Source organism: Lipophrys pholis (genome assembly GCF_963383615.2).
Source record: "Lipophrys pholis genome assembly, chromosome: 8".
Taxonomy (NCBI): Eukaryota; Metazoa; Chordata; class Actinopteri; order Blenniiformes; family Blenniidae; genus Lipophrys; species Lipophrys pholis.
The window spans coordinates 27,384,923-27,406,923 of NC_137630.1; the positions used below are offsets into that span (position 1 = coordinate 27,384,923).

Here is a 22,001-nt window from a genome sequence, read left to right on the forward strand (position 1 = left end):
GAGCAGACAGGGTGGTTTATTTGTGCACCTCGAATAGACAACCAACCACATTCACGGTAAGTTAAAAACATAATTTTTCTTTTAGAGGTCATTCAGTATGTTCAAATATTTCTCTAAAAGTCTGATGTTGGTCACTCACAAACTGGATTTCAGAATAATCAAATTATGACAAATTATGAATATATTTTTGGAGCTACAAGATTAAATCTTTCATATTTTACAATGTATTTGCCACGATCGCAACTCAACACACACGCATATAAAGTGACATTAGTTATAAAGTACAGTACAAAATCAGATAATGCAAAAAAAATAAAGTAAAATTGATCGCATGTCATAGTGATACTAAGAGCCACAGTTTGCAGTCATTTTCAGCAGAACTCCTCAGTGAAACACTAATGGAAGTATTCATCTGTTCGCAGGAGGAAAACCTGCCGAGTCCTCCCACATGCTGACACCCGCTCCTAAAAATCAATGTGCGTGTGTTTTGGCATTCACATTTTTGTTCTTTACAAAATTAACATCGCAGCTTCACTCTTAATGTGAGCCGTGTCACCGATCTCAGTAAGAAATCACGCAGTTCATTTCGTCGGCCAGCTCGGCCTCGAAGCGAGACATGGACTGACTGGCTCCACGTGTGATCAGGTCTGTCGCCGCGCTCTCCATCTCATCCAGGCTCATGTGACAGGCGTCTGCAATCTCACGCTTGGCAAAGTTCACAAACTTGGGGTCCCTGGCGTACATCCCGAGGCCCTCGGAGATCAAAATCTGGAAGGAAAGAAATTGATTGAGCTTCATTTCTTCTGTTAAATTTTATTACATTTTTTTAAAGTACAGAGATAAGCGATAGACTTAAAGTGCATTTAAAAGAATGAGAAAGTACTGCAGAGAGATTATTCTGATAGTGTCTCTCAGACTGTCAGACTCTATAAGTTGCCACCAGCATTAAAAAAAAAAAAAAATCAATGCATCCAAAGTTTTGCCAATTGTTTCCATTTTCATTGTTTTAGTTGTGATATACTGTCATTTATAATAGCTGCATAGGAACGGGCTCTGAGCAGAGGATCGATCCAGCATCGATTCAAAAGGGAAAACCTCCAGGCTGTGCACGGACGGCCCTGAGACATCAGGATGCAAGGTGCATGAAAACACCAGAACCAAGAGACAAACACATGAGGTTGTGACATCCGGCAGGTTGCACATCTGATGTCTCACTCCACAAAGGCGCACTTCAAGAAACAGCTAAGGGTGCCAACCTCAAGCCACCAGATCTTTCAGGAGAGGAGACAAACTTCAGCAGAATTCTAACTTCCTCGTCCAGGACTGGGCGCCACAGCAGAAATTACCGGGGGCCAGAGGGATGCCTTTTCACAATAAGAGTTTCTCTTTTTAGTCTTTGAGAAAGTATGACTAAAAAATAAATAAATTAATGCAGGGTGAAATGAGCAGTAAAATAAGCTTCAGTGCAGAACCAGTGTAATATCTAATAAGCACAGGAAGAGTAATGCTCATCCTCTTGCACTGGGAAAACTCCCGTTCTGGTAAAAACTAAAGTTGTCACCTGTATGAACCATTGTTTTTTCTTGTAATTGTCATTATTAGTATTCCTATGATTTATACAGGCTATTTAGAATTCATAAAAAAAAAAAAATCAAAGATCATCTTAGTTTTGTTAACTTCTAGAAGTGGGAAAACATTTAAAAAAAAAATTTTTTTTTAAGGTTTTTAATGCACAAAGATCTCATCCTCCATGAATTTACTCACCGATTCGACCAAACCGTCCGCGCTGCCTTTCTCCACGTAGCCCTGGTTGACGGACGGCGGCATCCTCACGCTGGTGAAGGTCCTGGACTGGCCGGGGTACCAGCCGGGGCGCCGTCCCGCCGGGAGGCTGGCAGAGCCGTCGTTCCACAGCGGCTGACTGGTACCGCTGGCTTCGTCCACCAGGATCATGGGAGAGTAGATGAGCTTGCCCCGGCGCCCCGAGGGGCCAATTATCCCTGGAAGAGGAGTGTTGCCAGCTGCTGCCGTGTTTGCCCAGGAGGCGGAGGACATGGAGGACACGCTGCTGGGCCGCGAGTCCAGACTGTGCTGGATCTGACGGAGGAGAGCGAAAAAAGAGACGACCCGTGAAGTGAGAAGAGAAAGAGTCGGCATGACGACGTCAAGATTTCATTTTTCTTAGATCCAGTGCGTCACCTGTAGACGAGATCGCGTTGGCGACGTGTTCCCCTGGTAGGTTCCCGGGACGGGCAGGTCATCTACGCTGCTCTGTGGCCTCAGACACTGGAAGTTAAAGGCCGGCTTATGACCTGAAACGATAAGCAGGTGAGATTCACTGAACAGGTACTTCAAACCTTTCACTGCACATTATCAGATGCAGTTCAACTTCGATTATCCTTAATCTGCATTGGATCAAATAATATCCTACATCATGGGAGAAAATAGAGATAAGGAGTGTCTCGCCTCGTGGTATTGCTGGAAGCAGCCGTCTCCTGACAAACTGCGCTCCGTTGCTCTCACTTCCGTTGTAGCCGTTCCCGTTGTACCCGTTCCCGTTGTACCCGCCGATGCTGCTGCCGTTGTCATTGCAGCCGTTCAGCGTGCCTCCGTTGCCGCCGGCGCTGATGACACTGCCGTTCTCGACGTAGCCGGTGTACCCGTTGTCGTTGTTTCCGTCGGTGGCGTAGGGAGTGGGACTCACCGCGGCGCTCCCTCCATTCATGTTGGCGTCACTGTAACCGCTGCTGGTGAAGCCGACGGCGTTGTCGTAGGGGATTTCTCCGATGCTGCTCGCTCTTTCCAGACTCTGGCTGTTGTAGCCCATTTCAGTTGGAACGGGAGAGACGGCCTCTGGATACGCGTACCTACAAGACCAGAGAGATACTGTGATTGTGATCGGTCCGTCTTTGTTTTCACCCGGCGATGGAGCTTCTCTCTTACCCTTCCACTGACGCGATACTCGCAGCGTCTACGTCAACGCCACAAGTCTGCACAGCCTCTCCTGCCGGCGCCTCGGTGACCGATTCCTGAGGCAGAAACTCGGTGACTGATATCTCTGGAGGAGGAGGAGGAGGAGGCGGAGGAGGAGGAGGAGGCAGCTCGCTCACAGAGTTCGGTCTGATTGTTTAGAACAAGACAGGACAAGAAGGTCAAGAAACGCCTCGTGAATTTGACAGATCGCAGCGTTGAACCTGCCAGCGCAGTTTCCACTGTACCTGACGGGCAGAGGTTCGGCCCTCAGCGGCTGCTCGGTCACGATGCTGACGCCTGCCAGCTCCGACCCTGGCCTCTGGTGCTCCTGCAGCCCCGTCACCTGCCTGGTGACCACGTCGCCGTTGGTGATTTTGGGCTCGGGCTCAATGATCACCGCTGTCTGCTCCACCAGCGTGTCTATTGGCGGCATCGGCGTGCTGGCGGGCGTGTTGGTCGCCGAGGTTCCAGCCTCGCTGTCGAAAATCTCATCGCCGGCCATCTCCCCTTCTGTGGCCTCCTCGTCTTCCAGGTCGCATGCCATCGCCAGGCGCATCTCTGGCGCCAGGTCTTGCAGTGACCGCAGCCCTTGCTGAGGTCACACAAAAACAAAACGACATTCACGTTTACCCTGAGAAATCTTTATTCTCTGTGTCCAGACGACACAACAACCGGTATAGTTCTGGATTATTGGACCTCAGTGTTACTGGGTTATTTTCATGTATGTCCAAAACAGATAAAAGTTAGATCATATGTATTGTTTCATTTAACTGCAGTCAGTTCGTTACTTAGTTTTGGTTTGTAGATGATGGAGCCTTGAGAAATTTCTTTTTTTGAGAAGCTGCCCATAAAATCAAATTGCAATTCGCCGCATAAAAGCGAACTTACACATATGAGACTGCAGATAAAACAGGCCAGCTGCTCCAGCCTAGTGTCACTTTACCTCTGCTGGCACAGTAAATGTTAGTATAATATCTGTGGTTGTAGTAGATTTACATATCTGCAAAGTGACTAAAAACATTCAGTTCTTCATCTTTCATTCAACATTTGAGTTTTTGTTTCTTTGCTTGGTGTCTTATGGTGTAAAATGACGACAGTCGAATGTTGTTAAATATCTGTAAAACCAGTGTGTATGAGATGCTTTTGTCATTGAACGCTCTTTAAGGTAAATACTTTTTAGTTTTGGTGCAACAATTTTAGATGAAAAAAGTTTTAGTTTATTTGGATAAAAGGAAGGGAGCAGGTATGATTTGAAGAGGTTGATACTCGACTGTTTTGTATAAAAATGATATTATATCACCTGTGAGTTGTAGAGTTTGTACCCTGCCTTCACCCAGAGCCAGCTGGGATCGTCTCCAGCCACCCGAGACCATGAATTTGATTAAGCAGTGTTGAATATGGATGGTTTTGCAAACTATTTCTTATTAAAGAAACTGACTTTTGAAATTTGTCAAATCTTGTTTGTTTTGTATCATTTTTCTGGGTTTTCCTTTTGACTGCACATTTGCAGGAATGATCAAGATAACTCAAGTTAGTGAAATGTGTCTTTTGAGGCATTACCTGCAGAGAAGCTGCCTTGTCCTTCTTCTTGGATTTCCTCTCCCTCTCTTTTCTCTTGCGAAACTTCTTGAAGTAGTCCTGAATCAAGAAGCTGGCGTAAAACTTACCGCAGGTCACTTCGTCCCCTGAGAAAGAGAGACGTTGGTGAGGAGACTGACAGCTGATAAAGACGCGGAATAGATGCTCAAAGTTTCAGGAACATGAAGTGTTTTTTTGAAAGCAAGCGATGCAGGTTTGCTTTACTTCCTCCCATCAGGGTTTGCAGTTTTGTGATGTACCTCTAGGGGGAGGAATGACTTCGTCGATGAGTTTAGGCTTCGTGCGTTTCCAGAGCTTCTTGATAATCACTTTCAGCTCCTCGTTCTGCTGGTCGATGGGGCCTGGGCAGAGCACGAAGAACATGTACTTCAAAGAAACCTGCACCCTTACATCTTGAATGAGCCGATCACACGCAAGTAGAAACCAGTTGCATGTTGTTTATGTTTACGTTAAGGGTCTCACCTTCGGTCTTGATCTTCAGAGAAGTCCGAACGAGGGCAAACAGGGTCGCGCTGAAGGTGACAGTGCCATCGGTGTGCAGCGGGACGTTCATGGCAACAAGTCGCTGGGAGGACAAGAAGGGAGTTTTATTAAGGTGTTCTTTGTTACTCACGTGTCTTTCATCAAAGGCTGCAGCTTTAAATCTGCGTTTACTTTGCAAGCAACGCGATGAGGGCAAAGTTTTCCGAAACCGAGAGGCGGCTGAATCCTGCGCAGCATCGTGACGACGTCGATGTGCTTTATTCGACCCCTGTGAGAGGACAGAGAACGGATCAGACTGCTGCACAAAGCCATGGCAACAACAAGTGCTGGAAACACCAGCTGGGGATAAAGAGGATGAAAGAAGGAAAAAAAAAGAAAAGAGTCTTACGTGGCCTCCGGATCGTAGTCAGACCAAACTCTCTTGAACTCATCCAGGTGATGGGTACCCAGCACGGTCCAGTCTCGCGTCAGATACTCAAAGTTGTCCATGATGACGGCGATGAACAAGTTGATAATCTGTAGAAGTTTTAATGTTTAAATTTAAAACATCTGTTGTTATTGCTTCACCGGTAAAACTCAGCAAGAATCAGAAGTCAGACGGTAAGTTTTTATCATTGTGTCGACATTTGCTTCCAAATCCTGTCGAAAACTGACACGAGTCTTTCAGAAATAGCGATTATGCTTCTAAATACGTAGTTACACCATTAGTCGTTCATGAGGATTTGCAATTCTGAGAATATATTAAATTTAGCAGGACACAGGGGTCCTATCCTATTTTAGCTGACCGTTAGGCGGGGGTGGGGAGGGTTGTGGGGGTGGGGTGGGGTGGGGGGTGGGAGGTCTCGGCGGCTCTCAGCTAAAGGTCGAAGACCACACACAGGCTCTAACATGTCGGCCGCCCAAAAGAGGAGAAGCCAAAGAAGGAAGTGAAGACACACATGAAGAGACGCTGTAAATCAATCCTCAAGGAGCAGAGAAGACACAACTGCTCTGACCACAAGAATAAATAGAGTTTTATGTCTACATGCTTCCTGTGTACTTTATAAATGGACTTTCATGGTTGAATATACTCAAATTCTCAACACATATGCCTATAAGTCTTAGTGTGTATTGAGATGCTTTTATGCATTCAGATATTCGTCCATTTAGAGCATACATACACAAATAACACCTATATTTATATATTATATATTTATTTATTTTATTTATTAACATTTATAGCTACACACATAGTAGAATAAAATATAATTTGTTTTATAATGTCAACAGATCTAGTAGTATATTTTTTATATATATTACTTAATTATTTGAGCTGTGTTTCTTTTGTATTGTGTTTAAAACACAGTGATCACCTCACACATGTGCCGCACAGGCGTTTGTAAATTTTATGGGAGGTTGTATTTTTGGCCTCCATGACAATATTCTGAAATAGTCTACTTGAGCGTAGACATTTTGTTAAAGCAGCGTAGGTCATTTCAAACCTGTAATCTGAAGCTGTGGATACTACAGAGTATTTTGTGATATTTTCCACTTTGTATGACTCCACCTGCAGTCCTGAAGCAGCAGCAGCACAGTGTGAAACTCCACCACGTTCTCCAGTGTTATAGCCTTCATTTGACCCATTTAAACCCTTAAAATAGCGCCAAGGACAGAGAATGGCGACCAAAGTATTTGCATCCTTATTAATGTGTTTATTTTGACTTGGGTCTCCCTTGTGGATTAATGAAATCCAGCTCTGTGACTTCAGCTTGGGAATGAGAGAAGATAGTGTAAGCTGCAACATCATCCCTCTCTACTTTCATCCCAGTTTGATTCCACCGGACCTGAGAGCCTTTAAAACACAACTTTGGGTTAATAATAGCTGCATTTGATTTGGAGTCGAGAGGCGGCGTATCTGGAGTGAGTTAGGAAGCAGCCCATAAATCCTCCGTGGCGTCACTCACCAGGTAAGCGCAGAGCATGAAGAAGCTGATGAAGTAAATGTAGGACAGGTTGCTGCCGCAGGTGAACTCTTCACCAGGCTCAATGTCAGCTTCTGGGTCACAGCGTCTGCCAGGAAGAGCTGCCAACATGATCTCCTGCCACTGCTCTCCTGTGGCACACCTACAAGAAGGAATGGACCCGGCAGTATTTTCATTTATCCTCCTCTCATCCCATTAGGGGCTGATGCAACGTGTGCGTCTACGTCCCTGTCGAGCCGGATGCGCTTCTACTTTCCTCACGAGGACGTCAGCGAATTAAAGTGCATTTCAACGGGAGTGAAAAATTATTCTTTTATGAAATTCAACTGAAATATGAAAAGATTGCACTGGAGATTCGAGGTTGACATCAAAGTCCAATAAATATCACTAAAAAAGATTGACGAGAAATTCATGTTTTAGTTGTTGTGGAATGTTTGTAACTGATAACAAAAAGCTTCTTCTGGTGCATCCGGCTCACAACACGAGATTTTCCTCCTGGGAGAAATTCTGACATTAACTGCAATGCATGCATATGACCACCAGGGGCGTGGCGGGCTATAACTCATCTTTCCACTTTAGTTTATATCATGTTGGCCAGTCAGTTCAGGTCACGGAGTAGAAATGATAATTTCTTGAATTTGACACGTTATTCTGATTATAATATAAAGTAGCCTGTTATATTTTTGAGTTCCAGCTTCATGTGGCCAAATGTTTTAATACTTTGATGTGAATAGTTAAATCAAAACCTAAAAATTGTGAACTTTTTTATGCGACATAGTAATACTTTTGCACTCAAACAAAGACATAAATATAGAGTTTTAGTTATTTCTATATTATAATGCTATTATTTACTGGTCTGGCCGACTTGTGATCAAATTGTGCTGTATGTAGTCTGAAGTAAAATGAGGTTGACTCGCCTGCTCTAGTTTAAAGCATCATGAATACAAACATCTTTTTAAAGATGAAATGTGTCTCCGAATGGAAAAAAAAGATCTCACCTAAAAAGTACCAGAACAGCCATGAAGAAAGTCTGGAAGTTGCAGTTTCTGTTGATGTGTGTGTCGTCGTCAACCGCCACCTTCCCAAACGACTAAAAACCAAATCACATGATGGAAAAGAAACATGTTCAGTTTTTATTGTTTTCTGCTTCTTCACTCAAGAGCAACCTTTGTAACAGAGACTCACCTGCATGCCGATCACAGCATAGATGAAGAAGATCATGGCGATGAGGAGGCCGACGTATGGCAAAGCCTGAGAAGATAAAGTACAGTCGTAAAAAAGTTAAAATCACAAATGTGTAAGAAGAAGTTGATTTGATTTGTGGCGGCACTGACCTGCAAAGACTTGACAAAAGTCCAGAGGAGAGTTCGGATGCCTTCTCCCTTGCTGAGCAGTTTAACCAGCCTCAACACTCGGAACAAGCGGAAGAACGTGATGGACACCTTCCCGCTCTCTCCTTTCCCGCCACCCTGGAGAGAACGATGAGTTAATACATAAATAAACACATTTTTAAAACAAACAAATTCCTAATAGAGATCTGAATCAGAGTTAGATGATTTGAAAAATGGAAAATAACACAAAGACAATGCCTATCTCCTATCACGTTCATAAAGTGCACGCTCTTACGTTTATATAAAGTTACGTTCTCACTGCACTCTGGTTCTTTATACCGACAATCGTCCAATAAGTGGTGGAACAGATCTTAAAGGGGAATCCGTTGCTTATCGGCTCTCACACGATGTAAATTCAAGATTCATAATGATGTTAATAACACCTGTGATCAAGCTCCTGCCATCCATGTTCACATGTTTTACTCAAACTACTTTCATTACACACTTATTGGTCAAACGCGTCTGACTGGATCGATGGTGTAGTGGTTATCAATCCCGCCACGGTTTGAGTCCGGATGTGTTTTCTCCTGGTTTCCTCACAAAATCCAAAGACATGCATTTAATTTTGCTGGACCAGATCCTGCCTCCCATTCTTTCTCTCACACCAGACATCAGGCAGATTTAGTGGCTTTCATCGCATGACGAGTTTGACGACTTAATTCTGCCGAGGTGGAAATCACCTCCCGCCCTCTCGACTCGGATTAAAGACACACTTGACTTTACTAAGTTGGAGAAAATCGGGCACACATTAAAAGATTCCCTCTACTAAATTTATTCTAACATGAGGACCTTTCTCAGAGCCTGGTGTTTACTGATATCACAGAATGACTGCACTGGTAAACAGTCTGGTTCATTTACTGCAATGTTTTATAAAAGGTTTAGAGCTCCTTCAGTGTGAAATGTATGACAATTTAATATGAGATAATCAACAACAGCCACTTTTGAAATCTCTTATAAATCTATTTATATTCCTTTGGAACTTCATTAAAAGAATTTAAGAAATGTATAACATTTCTTAAAATATATATTTTATAAGGTGAGTAATGTGACATTGGATAAAACCCCTCACCTCGCCATGGCCGCCTCCTCCCTGATCATCCAGGCAGCGACGTCACATTAAAAAAAAAAGAGAAGAAAACACATCAACCACAAGTCATATTAAAATGAGTTATACTAAACTAGTATAAGATTTATTTGATGTGATAAAAAAAGCAAAGCTCAGATTTTTCTTACAAAACTAGGATACTATACATACAGTTTGTACTATATTTGCTGTTGCTACTATACATACAGTTAGTATTATATTTGCTGTCAGTTGTACCAAAGTTTAGAAGGAACTTACACTGAACTCGGACACGGCAATGTCCAACACGCTCCCCACGACAATCAGGGCGTCGAACGAATTCCAGGGATCGATGAAGTAGTGCTGCACCGATGAAACAAGAGTCAACAGGGGAGTTCAACACTGAAAACTGATACTCGAAGGTGAAACTCTCACATGAGCCCGCAGGGCCAGTAGCTTGATGATCATCTCGATGGTGAAGACCACGGTGAAGATCATGTTGAGGATGTCCATGACGGAGGTGAAGAGTTTGGACTGTTCGTAATGCTGAAAGATGATGAAACACAAACCACAACACCTCATTTTAACTCCATGGAAATTAGACCGAAAGCTGCTTCCCGAGCGGCGAGGCTAAAACCTGTACCTGAATAGCCAGGGTGAGAGTGTTTCCCAGGATCAGCACAAACATGACGTACTCAAACTGGCTGGAGTTGATGATTCTCCAGAACTTGAGCTGCGACGGGTTTTTAGGAATGTAAATCTTTATGGGCTGAGCTTTCAGTGCGTAATACACACACTGACGCTGCGAAGAGAAAAGAACAAGACAAACACGAAGCAACAGCCACGTGATGATCAGACCTTCACATTGTGATTTTTTTGGGTGGGGGTGGGGGGTGGGGGGTGGGGGGGTATGGGGGGGTTCTGTGAAATCACTAACTTGATTTTTGTTGAGTTCACAGTTCTTGAACTCGGCTTCTCCTTGCTCCCGAAACGTGATGATGACAAAACCCACAAAGATGTTCATCATGAAGAACGCAATGATGATGATGTAGATGATGAAGAAGATGGAGATCTCCACTCGGTAGTTGTAGATAGGCCCTCGGTTGATGGCGTTGGCGTCCACGGCTTTGTACAGGAGCCTTTAAATCAACACAGTAAATGAATTAAATATCATTGAGCTCCAACTGGGCTGCTGACTTTCTACGTTATTCTATAAACAAAAGACCGACAAACCAACATTTGACTGAAGATGGAAATGAGCTCAGGCTAATATCTTGTTTCATAATGTACCTTCTTTAAAAATAAAGAGATCTGAAGGCTTTAGAGGGACACGTTTCTGTTGCTCTCAAGTCGAACAGTTCATAATTTTGACTTGATCTAAATCACTCAGCCAAAAGTTTACTCTCCTGCACTTCATATTTAGATTATGTTTAACACATCAGTCAGATGTTCATGCTCATAAGGGCGATTAAATTGCCAGCCTCATCATCTGCACTAACAGTGTAACTTTAATACTCACTGTGGCCAGCCTTCGAACGTTGATACGGTGAATAAAGCCAACATTCCCATCAGCACGTTGTCAAAGTTGAAATCGCTGTTTTCCCAGATCCGCTCTCTAACCATGGGGTGGTTCATGTCCCCGTCTTTGTAGACCACAAAGGTCCCCCTAAAATGAGACACAAACACGACTTTATTTCTATGATGAATACTGAAACGGAATGCACAGTCCCCACTTAAAAAGAATCTGGATTGTTTTATACTGTATAAATAAAGGACACTGACCTGCACTCGACTGGTGTGTGTTTGGCTTCATCAGTGCAGCTGTAGAATCGGCCCTGTTAGGGTGAAGCAGGAGGAGAAATGTCATTGAAAACACTCTGCAGCTGAAAGCAACCCGGGCAAACAAAGAAGCGAGAGCACTTAAATGACAGTGAAAAACAGCGACATTTTACAAACACACACCTGACATTTATGAATGACGCTTTTTAAATGTTCACAAACAGTAAAACACAAGAGATCTGTTGTCGCTGTTTGGATCGTGTGTACACACATATATGTTGCCAACATGGACTGTGAAAGTGAAAATGAAGCTGACTACCGCGAAGGCACACCTTGAAAAGCTGCACTCCGATACAAGCGAACATGAACTGAAGCAGAGTCGTGACGATCAAGATGTTTCCGATGGTGCGAATGGCCACAAACACGCACTGCACCACGTTCTGTCAACACGCAAACGACAAAAGCGACGAGTCTCGACAGGGAAACAAACCAGTACAGTGCTTGCAGCAAACAGATCGTGGCAAACGATGAAGTGAAAGCTGAGGTGGAGGAGGAAGCGGATGCAGGATCGCCGCTCACCTTCAGTCCCTTCGCTCTGTTGATGGCTCGAAGAGGCCTGAGCACCCGCAGGACTCGCAGGATCTTCACCACAGAGATCGCACTCGAGCTGCAGGTGGCAATGCGAAGGGTTCAGAAGGCAAACAGCATAAAATAGACACCAGCAGTTGGATGCTTCTGCAAAGCTGCATCATTGCAACGGACATTAATGACATTCGTGTCTGTGGCTCATTGGAAGTCACGTTGTACTTGTAAAACATCGACTGCGTGATGTTTTGTACAGCCTGACAATGTAATGCCTGAAGCTTGTGCCTCTTTATGCGTTATAAGTATTACAAAAAATAAGGCAGCTCCGACCTCGGAAGGGAGAGCAGGAGTCATAAAAGCTTTAACAGAATTTTAAATCTCTACACGTCACTGCTTTCACAGGACTCTGCAACAGTGACTTGTATTGATTTTCCCGTCGGAGGACACCGGTTTGTGTAACACGGACATCTACTCACTGCAGGAAGAAAGACGTGAGCGACACGCCGACCACCAGCAGGTCGAGGAGGTTGAAGGCGTTTCTGCAGAAGGAGCCGGGGTGCAGGAAAGCTCCATAGACCGTCATCTGAAGTGTGAGCGAGAAGAGTGAAGAACCAACGTGAGAAACCAGTTTTTCACAGGGAGTTTTCTCAATAAACATCTTTGACTTTCATCAGATTTTACCTTCAGTACGATCTCCACGGTGAAAACTGAAGTGAACACGTAATCCGCGTACCCGAGCACCTGAAAGTTTCAGGATGAAAATCAGCTTTAGGTTCACAAAGACACTGCGACGAAGACGAACAATGACGAAAGTATATGTCGACTCTCTGACAGCGGTATTAAATTCTCAGCTCTGCAGGAGCTCCTTGTAGCTCCTTGTCACAGGCCACTGGTACGAAAACTGACATGAAATCCAGCTTGGACTTTCATTGCCAATGATGCTGGTTAACTTCAATGTTTAATGTGTGGATATAAATTAGAAACTAAATAGCTGAAATAGCTAAAACCACACAAACAACTAAATGCCTATTTTGACAAATGACAAATTGGTGACATAATATACAGTAATATGATTTTTGTGGTTCTTTATTGTATTGGAATGATTTTAAGAAATGTAATATAAAGTACACCTTTGGTAAATCTACTAAAATAAGTTTATCTGCAGTTGAACAATTGAACAAAACAAACAAACAAACAAATAAACAAATAAATAAATACAGTAATATAATTTTAGTGGGTCTTTATTGTATCGGAATCATTTTAACAAATGTATCCTAAACTACACTTTTGGGAAATCTGGTAAAATAAGCGTATCTGCTGTGTTATGCTCTCTATGAAGGTTGAATGTTTTGTGGCTCCACACCCTTTTTTGGGGGGGGGGGGGGGGGGGGGGGGGGGGTGAGCACACAAACTGCTCTATAAAGATCACACACTGTTGCTCTATGGAAATGAAGTGAATGTGAAAGCGCGATCACGAGACAAAATGTAGATGAGGATTTGTCTTACGATGTTCCTGAAGGAGTGAGACTTGATGGGATCCTCAGCAGCGAGTGAAATGCTGCTGAGGATGATGAAGATGAGGATGAAGTTGGTGAAGTAGGGGTGATGGATGAGGTTGTGGCAGGCGACTCGCAAGCTGAAAAAGGGGCAAGGAGATCACATGCAGTGCATCTGTCGTTACAGAAAGCCACGTCTCTTATCGTTTTGGGTGAGAATCGACTCAAATCACCAGTTTTTCTTCCCGAGGATGAAGAACGAGCTCCCGTCAGGTATCGGCACGATCTTTTCCTTGGGTCCGGAGAAATCCGGCTTCAATGGAGCAACTCCTACAAACATAGAATATATATTCTTAATCCCTCTAAATGGGCAGAGCTAATAGCTCCCCTGCTGTACGGGATGTTTTGTTTACTCACCCTCCAGACCCTCGATGGCTCTCAGCTCCTCGTTCTCCTGCCAGTCGTCCTCTTCGTTCTGCACTCAAAACAAACAAACAAACAAACAAACAAACAAACAAACAAACAAAAAATCACTATTCATAACTCATGTCGCTATATTTAAATGTGGAATATAATGCAGGTAAACACACACACACACACACACACACACACACACACACACACACACACACACACACACACACACACACACACACACACACACACACACACACACACACACACACACACACACACACACACACAAATCCTTTACCCCTGCATCTTCATCTTCTTTCTCGTCATCTTCATCCCACTCCTCTTCCTCCTCCTTTTTCTCTCTGAATGAACAAACACGAGTACATGACTCTTTGTATTAGAATAAAAGATTATTTGTTAACTTGACAGATCTTCGGAGAAGAAGACAAACAAAGCAGAAGGTGTTTTTCCAGTATCTTTACCACAAATCAACACTTTTTGATTTTTGAGTCATTTTTATTGTGTTCTTGATTCTTTTTGTGTCTCATGTCTCATATTCTGCCATCCTGTAGTGTTAACGCTTGTTTTATCTCCCACATAGCAATTTAATGAAGAATTAGAAATGTCCTTTCAGGCATAAAGCCCCAGTAGCAGATCACTGGTGTGATATTAAAACGTCGAGCATTTACAGAATTAGTAAAAGCGTTTTCAAGCGCTGCTCTGAATCTCCTTTTCTATATCGGACTCACTCGACTTTAGTCTTTCCGCCGCCTCCTGCCAAGTTGTCCACAGCGATAGCCAAGAAGACATTGAGCAGGATGTCTGGTCACAGAATGAAGGAGCCTCATTGTTTTCCTTTTGGAATAAAACACTCAGACTAATAGTAATACGACTAATACTACTATTACCGCTCACACTGTAATGCATTTTAAAATGAAAATACCCGAAGACAGTTCCCACCGTTCGCTGAGAAAGGATACAGTTACCACACACAAAGAGGATGACGAAGTAAAGGCACACCACCATGTTGGGGAAGATGGGTCCTCCGTACGCCATGATGCCGTCGTACATCACGGCGTTCCAGTCCTCCCCCGTCAGGATCTGAAAGAAAACATCATTCAAGAGCAATCAGAGGAGGATTAATCATCCTTACATCTCCACTTCAGCTTTATTGATTCATATTTATCACACTAATGATCTTCTTTTCTTTCATATGTTATTATACCTGTATTCTTGATGTATTATCACTATTACAACTTGCTTCTCCCCAAATGAAAAAGAATCACAAGATGTATGGACCATGCACATTAACGCCCAGATACATGTGTTTTATATGTCATATTTTTTATAACTTGTTTAGGTTGGTTTTTTTGTCAGTTGTTCACTTTGTGTTCATGTCATTTAAAAAAAAAAAATGTCCACAATATTTCTTTTTCATTATCCAACGTTTTATGTAGCTGTGTTCTACAAAAGTCTCATAATTGATAAAGAGTTACACCAAATTCTGACTCACAGTAACTGATCATTTTACAGTTTCTATTATATTAATTATCATGTGCTTATCATTTCCATTTCACCTTTTGTTTAACCGGTTGTGTTGTTTGTCAAATCAGAGAAAGACAAATAGAAAGAGAGTGAGAGATGTATATGAGAAACAAAAGAGAGAGCGGGCGAGTCACACCCCCAAGGTGATTAGGGAAGTAGAGATATATTCAAGTAATCTGATGCTTACCTGGAAACAGGTGAGCAGCGCCTGAGGAAATGAGTCGAATGTGCTTCTCTTCATCTGAGTCTCGTCAAAGTTGAATTTGCCCCCGAACAGCTGCATACCCAGCAGGGCGAAGATGATGAGGAAGAGGAAGAGCAGGAGCAGCAGGGAGCAGATGGCTTTCATGGAGTTCAGCAGTGAGTTGACCAGGTCGGACAGCGCAGCCCAGTGTCTGGAGATGAAGACAAAGCGGGGACACGCGTCACATTTCAATCCTTATCTCTGCTCCCCGTGCGGCGGATCCGCCGGTTACCGAGTCATCTTGAATATCCTGAGCAGTCGGATGCAGCGCAGCACAGCGATGCCGATAGGCGGGATGAATTCCATCTCCACCAGCAAAGTCTCGAGGATGCCACCGCACACCACGAAGCAATCGAAGCGGTTAAACAGCGCCATGAAGTAGATCTGCAGTCCGAAGGCGTACATCTTCATCAGCATCTCCAGAGTGAACAGCATCAGCAGGATCTTATTGGCTCGCTCTGGGGGACAAAAAAACTCCTATTATTGACATTTTCCTTCAACAAACCGCCGGGAAAAGGAGAAGAAGATCTTTGCAGAGTTATTCACCTTGCATCTCCGTTAACCATTTGGGTTGTCCGTAGTGTTCGGAGGCGCTGGCCACCGTGTTGAGGAAGACCAGCAGAAGCACCAACCAGTAGAAATTAGTGGTCTTGACCGCAACACGGCAATTCTTCCTGAAAGTGTGGTTCAGCTGGCACAACTGGTCACTGAAGAGAGAGCAAACAGAGTTACATTATAGTTAAGTATTAAAATCAAATCAAAATATTTATATATTTTTTTAAATGGATTGGATTTGTTTTGGAGTTGTTGAAATTACGTTTAATCACAGGACGTGAAAACTAGGAAGTTAGTGTTGCTTGGCTTAAATACTAGTCCTCTTTAAGTCCACAAGAACATTATAATGTAATAACCGAACCCCCAACCAACACACTGTCACACAACATATAGATTCTTTTATATAATCTTCCATACACATTCTGATTCTTGTTTGGCGTATTCTTGCTGTGCTAAAGCTGCTAAAACATTTCTTTCATTCATTATATTAATTTGTATTCTATTCTAATGCCATTGTTGAGAGCTGGTAACTTTTGTTCTTACCAGAAGCTGTTGGCCATCATCTTTGCCCTGAATGAGAAATAAAAAGAGATAAATTGTCATTGTCACAGTTTCAATATCGAACTCCCTCTGTTTAGTGTCAGATGAACAACGGGGACATTTACATGAGAGAAGCACAGCAGCCGTTGTCATCGTCGAGGTACGCTATGTCATCATCAGAGTCCGACTCTGTGAACGCAGTGGCGGCCGTTAGAAAGCGTCAAGTCAAAAGGAACAACCTGTCATCAGACCGTGATCGTACCTCCTCCGTCCTCGCTGTGTTTGTACCAGCCGAACTTCTTCATCATCTTCTTCTTCGCAATGGCAGCACCTTTGAACGACACACGCAGACAGATTGTGAGTGAATGAAATGGGATGGAATGAAGGGTTCGGAATGTCTGTAGAGGTTTTGCATTTCACCAACGTTTGTTCCCTTCTTCATCCACGTCCTCGGCCTCGATGAGCCAGTCCATGTAGCCGATCATGTCCTCCTCCATCTGTTTGCTCTCCTGGGCCTTCTGAAGCTCGCCACGAGCCACAGCCTTTTCTCTTTCCTTGGAGAACTCTCTGCATGCAGAAATACATGCACAAGTTTAAAAAAAACCTCAGAAAGCGTAACACATGACAGGCTCAGTTTGAAATGTTATTTTTTGTTTTTCTTATCACACAGTGAAAACAAAGACGTTAAGAGTTTGCAGTAAAAGGTCCACCCACCCGCTCAACACACCCAATACAAGATTAATGATGAAAAATGATCCAAAGATGACCAAGGAAACAAAATAAACCCATGGAATCTCAAAACCAATGGCATCGTTCATCTGTGCAGAGACAGAGAGAACAGATACGTGAGTATTGGTGATTGGTAAAAATACACAAAGACTCGGGGAGATGTGGACGTACCCAGTAGAGCACATCGGTCCAACCTTCCATGGTGATGCACTGGAAGACTGTCAACATGGCAAAGAAGATGTTGTCAAAGTTTGTGATCCCGCCGTTGGGACCTTCCCACTTGCCTCTGCACTCGCTCCCATTGACCATGCAGAAGCGCCCGCTCCCCGCGAACGCACACGGCGACGGATCATCCTCCACCATGAGGCCTGGAGCAGGACACACACACGGGAGTTGAATTGACCCATTTTCCTTTAATCCACGAAAACTTTGGAAAACTCACACCGGCACAGGAGGAACATGCAAACTCCACGCAGAGAGGCACTGGCCGGACACTAAGCTGCCGATATCAGGCAAGCCAGCTGACCGCTACCCCGGAAAATCATGAAAAGCAGAGACCTGTGCTCAGAGCGTAGCATGTCTTGTGCATCCTGCCGATAAAAAGCTCCAAGCCGATGATGGCGTAGATGATGATGACGAACATGACCAGCATGCCGATGTGGAGCAGGGGGACCATGGCCTTCATGATGGAGTTCAACACAATCTGTAAACCTGAAAAGACAAACAAACTGCTCAAAAGGATGAATAAAAATAACTGACGACGGACTCTGAGCACTTGACCAGACCATCATCGGGTGAGCACAAACAGGCAGACGATCACACTCTCATACTCAAATAAAAGTAAAATAAAATAAATGTGGCACGAACTTGGCACTCCAGATACGAGTCGAAGTGGTCGTAACACCCTGAAGGCCCTCAGAGCTTTGACATCCAGGCCTCCAGGTTTCCCTGCAGCGTGGTGGGCCTCCCCAGGCTTGTGGTCCGTCATGCCCTCTGCTATCACACTGAACAACCTGCACAGAGGAGAAGTTTCCCTTCAGTTCTTGTAGGAAAATCAAAGATCGAAGTCATGGCTGCATGAAGGATTAAAATACCCGACGATGACGATTACGAAATCCAGCAAGTTCCATCCACTCCGAATGTAGGCGCTGGGGTGCATGACTAAGCCGTAGGCAAGGATTTTAGTGAAGGTCTCAATGGTGAAGATGACAAGAAAGACGTACTCGACTTGTTCCTGGGAACAAAAACAAAACAAAGGTAATGTAGGGATGGTTTAGGCATAATAAAACATTTTTTACTCGGACTATAGAACACCAAAGAAAATGTCAAGAAACTGTTCGGATATAATGTTGACATTTAGAAACAATTATTTCTTGCGTCATTTGTAGAAAAGGACTTTTTCTTGCTTCGGTGATAAAGTGTGGCGGCCATGCCCTCATGAGGAGCGTCTAGCTTTCTAACCTGTTAACCCACTGCCGAACACACACTTAAGACTGTCACCAGATCCCTTTTCTGTAACCTTCAGCTTAATGCTCCTAATCACTATCACTGTCACTTGGACTTTACCTCAGACTGACACGGTGATCCAGAAAAGATGTGGTTTAATGGAAGACGACCGGTGCTCATGAAATCAACATGATTGACCACAACCTTACACCAAATTCAGAGTTTCAATTTATGTTTCGTCTCTGGGAGGAACAATATTTTAAACTGACAGCTTAGCTCCTGTCTGAAATCCAATAAAGAGATCTACTGACATTCATCCTGCTGAAAGACTGTGCCGTCCACTACTGTTTTAGTTCTCGCCTGAACTAACACTCGCTCTAGTTCCACTTTCCACAGACGATTCAACCCCTCAGCAGACAAGTTCAAATGTTTGGTAACTCACACATTCATTCTTCTTATTTTTCAAGTTCATTCATGTGTAACGGCAGTCACACAGAACATGAAGATAGTGGTGGTTCTATAGTTCTATAATCTGTGTGAGCTCAAGGATCTGTGTGAGTTCTAGAATGTGTCAGAGTTCTAGAATGTGAGAGAGTTCTAGAATGTGTAAGAGTTCTAGAATGTGAAAGAGTTCTCAAATGTGAGAGAGTTCTAGAATGTGAGAGAGTTCTCGAATGTGTAAGAGTTCTAGAATGTGAAAGAGTTCCTGAATTTGAGAGAGTTCTAGAATGTGAAAGAGTTCTCAAATGTGTAAGAGTTCTAGAATGTGAAAGAGTTCTCGAATGTGTAAGAGTTCTAGAATGTGTAAGAGTTCTAGAATGTGAAAGAGTTCTCGAATGTGTAAGAGTTCTAGAATGTGAGAGAGTTCTAGAATGTGAGAGAGTTCTATAATACGGCAGAGACCTTGAATGTGTGACATTTCTAGAATGTCTTGAATTATCCTTAAACACCCCGGGGTAGAAATGTTCAATTTCCCAGTTTCTTTTTGAATGAATGTTCTATAAGCTATTCAGGAACTCGTTTTAAAAAGCACTGCAACCTCGTGTCATTGGCGTGTCTGTGATGTTCTCAATGAGCCCTCGTACTACCATGTTGATCTGGATTCAACCTCATGACTTGCTTTAAACATGGCGCCCGATTAGTTTGTGATTTGTTAAGAGAAACATTAGAAAAGCAGCAACAATAAGAAGGAGACAAAGAAGGAGGGAGGCGAGGCAGATGGTGGGTGTTTAAGTCAGTGATGATCTCTGACAGGGTCAACGAGCTTGAGGTCAACTTTTCCCCTCTAATGCCATCATCACCCAGCAGAAAGCCTCCCACCTTCTACCTGCTCCCCCCGATGAAAAAATACCTCCTGACTGTCCGTCCTTCCTACAGCTAATGTTGATTTTCCTCCATGTCACAATGTTGATTTTCTACACTTTAATCAAAAAAAGATGACAGATGACCTGAGACTGAAAATGAACTGACGGAAACGGGCAAGACGTTTTAATTTAGTGTTCATTCTGTTTCATTTTTTTAAAGACGGAGCTCCTCTTTACAGCTCTGACAACAACAGGCATTCTGTTTGAAGTCTGTACGTAACATGGTACTGTCATTCTCCGTTTTGTTTGGGGTTTTTCAAACTATTACCTTTTGTTATATGTCTTTTTTAGGTTAACACTCACCAACCTGTGCTATTTGGATGGATGGATGGATGGATGGATGGATGGATGGATGGATGGATGATGCAGTAGATGTGTTTGCAAATAAACACATGCAGCTTTTTCTTAAGTGTTTCTATTAGTCTATTGTGAAGTACTTTGAATTATAATGAAATATCTTTATCTAAAGTTTGTTTTACTGTGTTCATACGTTTCTAGAGACTCTGTGATTCTGTGAAATGAAGCCGGGCATGCCAAGTAACGTTTTCTAATTCTCAAAAATCACAAAGAAACAAATTGGGTCAATCAACTGAATTGGATGCCGACAGAAAACCCACCAGTTGGTGATTGGTAGCGTTTGAATCGTCGTCTGGGTACGGCTTGGTGACGCCCATGGCCACGCAGTTGGCAAAGATGGCGAGCAGGATGAAAATATCGAAGGGCTTGAACACTTCAGTTAAGGCTGTGACAGATCTCGTGAGTGCGTCTCACCAGTAAAACACACACAACAGCATTGACAGGCACCCGCGTCCAAAACACAGTTTGATTCACACACGTTTCAAAAACTGCCTGAGAGGCTGAAAGGATATTTCCACTCCACCAGGGCCAGGGCTGCCATGCGGATGGGGTTGCTCAGGGTGAGGCAGCAAAGAGCTCGGGGGGCCCTGAGGGCAGACTTGTTGGCCTGCATCGCCTTCTTGGCCCCCCCTCCTCTTTTTCTGGCCGAGCCAGTTGACCCGAGGGTGTCTGATTTGCCCGCATCGCCCCCAGGGGGGGCATCTGTTGGGGGGGGGGGAGAAGAATGATCAAACCAACTGAAATATATACGTCTTAAATCATTTGATCACGTGAGTTCCGAAGTAGAAAGAGTATTGGAGGTGTTCTAACTTGAACAAATTGTACTTTGTTATAAAATAAATACGCTTGAGTAAAAGCTCGCTGCAGCTTGCACTGTGAAGTTTTCACACCTTTCCTGTCACAACCAAGATTTAATTCAACAGTCAGTACGAGGATCCTCAAAAACTGGTAAATTACTTTGGTTACCATCGAACCAGATTTGATTTAATTATGAATCACAAGGATTTCATTCAATTTGCCTGATGTGTTCAAATCACATTTTTCAACTACGTGAGTGAAAAGTACTTTTTTTTGTCCTTCTGAAAATTAGAAAAGATCACACATTGTTTCAGAGGCAGTAATGACAGATTTTTTTGAATATGGCAGCTTGTTTTGTCTTATTTTGCTTCATTGAACTCCCTGTCCTCTTACTAATCCCCCCTCTTCTCTGCTATCTGTTCTTCATTTCAATCTAGTTTTTTCTACTTTTATTATTTTTTTCTACTTTTCTATTATTCATCTAATTATATATATTTATTAGGATACTTTTTTTTTTCTATTTTATTTTAGCTGAATTTTCATTCAATTTTATTAAATAGTTATTTATTCATTTATTCTTTTAATTTTATTTTACATTTTTACTGCCTTAAATTTAGTTTTTCGTCGGTGGGTTACTTGTTTCCTTCAAGATTCAAGTAGTTTCTCAGGTTCCTGC

At 43.2% G+C, this 22,001-nt stretch overlaps 1 protein-coding gene across 1 annotated transcript; it reads right to left on the reverse strand.

The window, feature by feature from the left end:
- Positions 1-21,155, reverse strand: LOC308113940 (voltage-dependent L-type calcium channel subunit alpha-1D-like). Its single transcript, XM_080470512.1, is given in 47 exon segments — positions 1-768; positions 1,765-2,097; positions 2,200-2,312; positions 2,467-2,867; positions 2,944-3,120; positions 3,219-3,565; positions 4,534-4,658; positions 4,812-4,913; positions 5,035-5,137; positions 5,227-5,323; positions 5,444-5,571; positions 6,999-7,158; positions 8,015-8,106; positions 8,202-8,267; positions 8,351-8,485; positions 9,477-9,497; positions 9,750-9,833; positions 9,906-10,016; positions 10,114-10,272; positions 10,408-10,609; positions 10,990-11,136; positions 11,253-11,305; positions 11,582-11,689; positions 11,829-11,916; positions 12,311-12,417; positions 12,516-12,575; positions 13,341-13,470; positions 13,564-13,660; positions 13,748-13,805; positions 14,046-14,109; positions 14,497-14,569; positions 14,728-14,848; positions 15,480-15,687; positions 15,769-15,994; positions 16,083-16,243; positions 16,635-16,661; positions 16,757-16,820; positions 16,894-16,962; positions 17,056-17,198; positions 17,346-17,449; positions 17,532-17,728; positions 17,893-17,908; positions 17,911-18,071; positions 18,228-18,373; positions 18,455-18,594; positions 20,788-20,892; positions 21,039-21,155. Coding segments are annotated over 47 exon segments (6,138 nt in total). The 5' UTR covers positions 21,141-21,155; the 3' UTR covers positions 1-561.
- Positions 21,156-22,001: the final 846 nt, after the last annotated feature.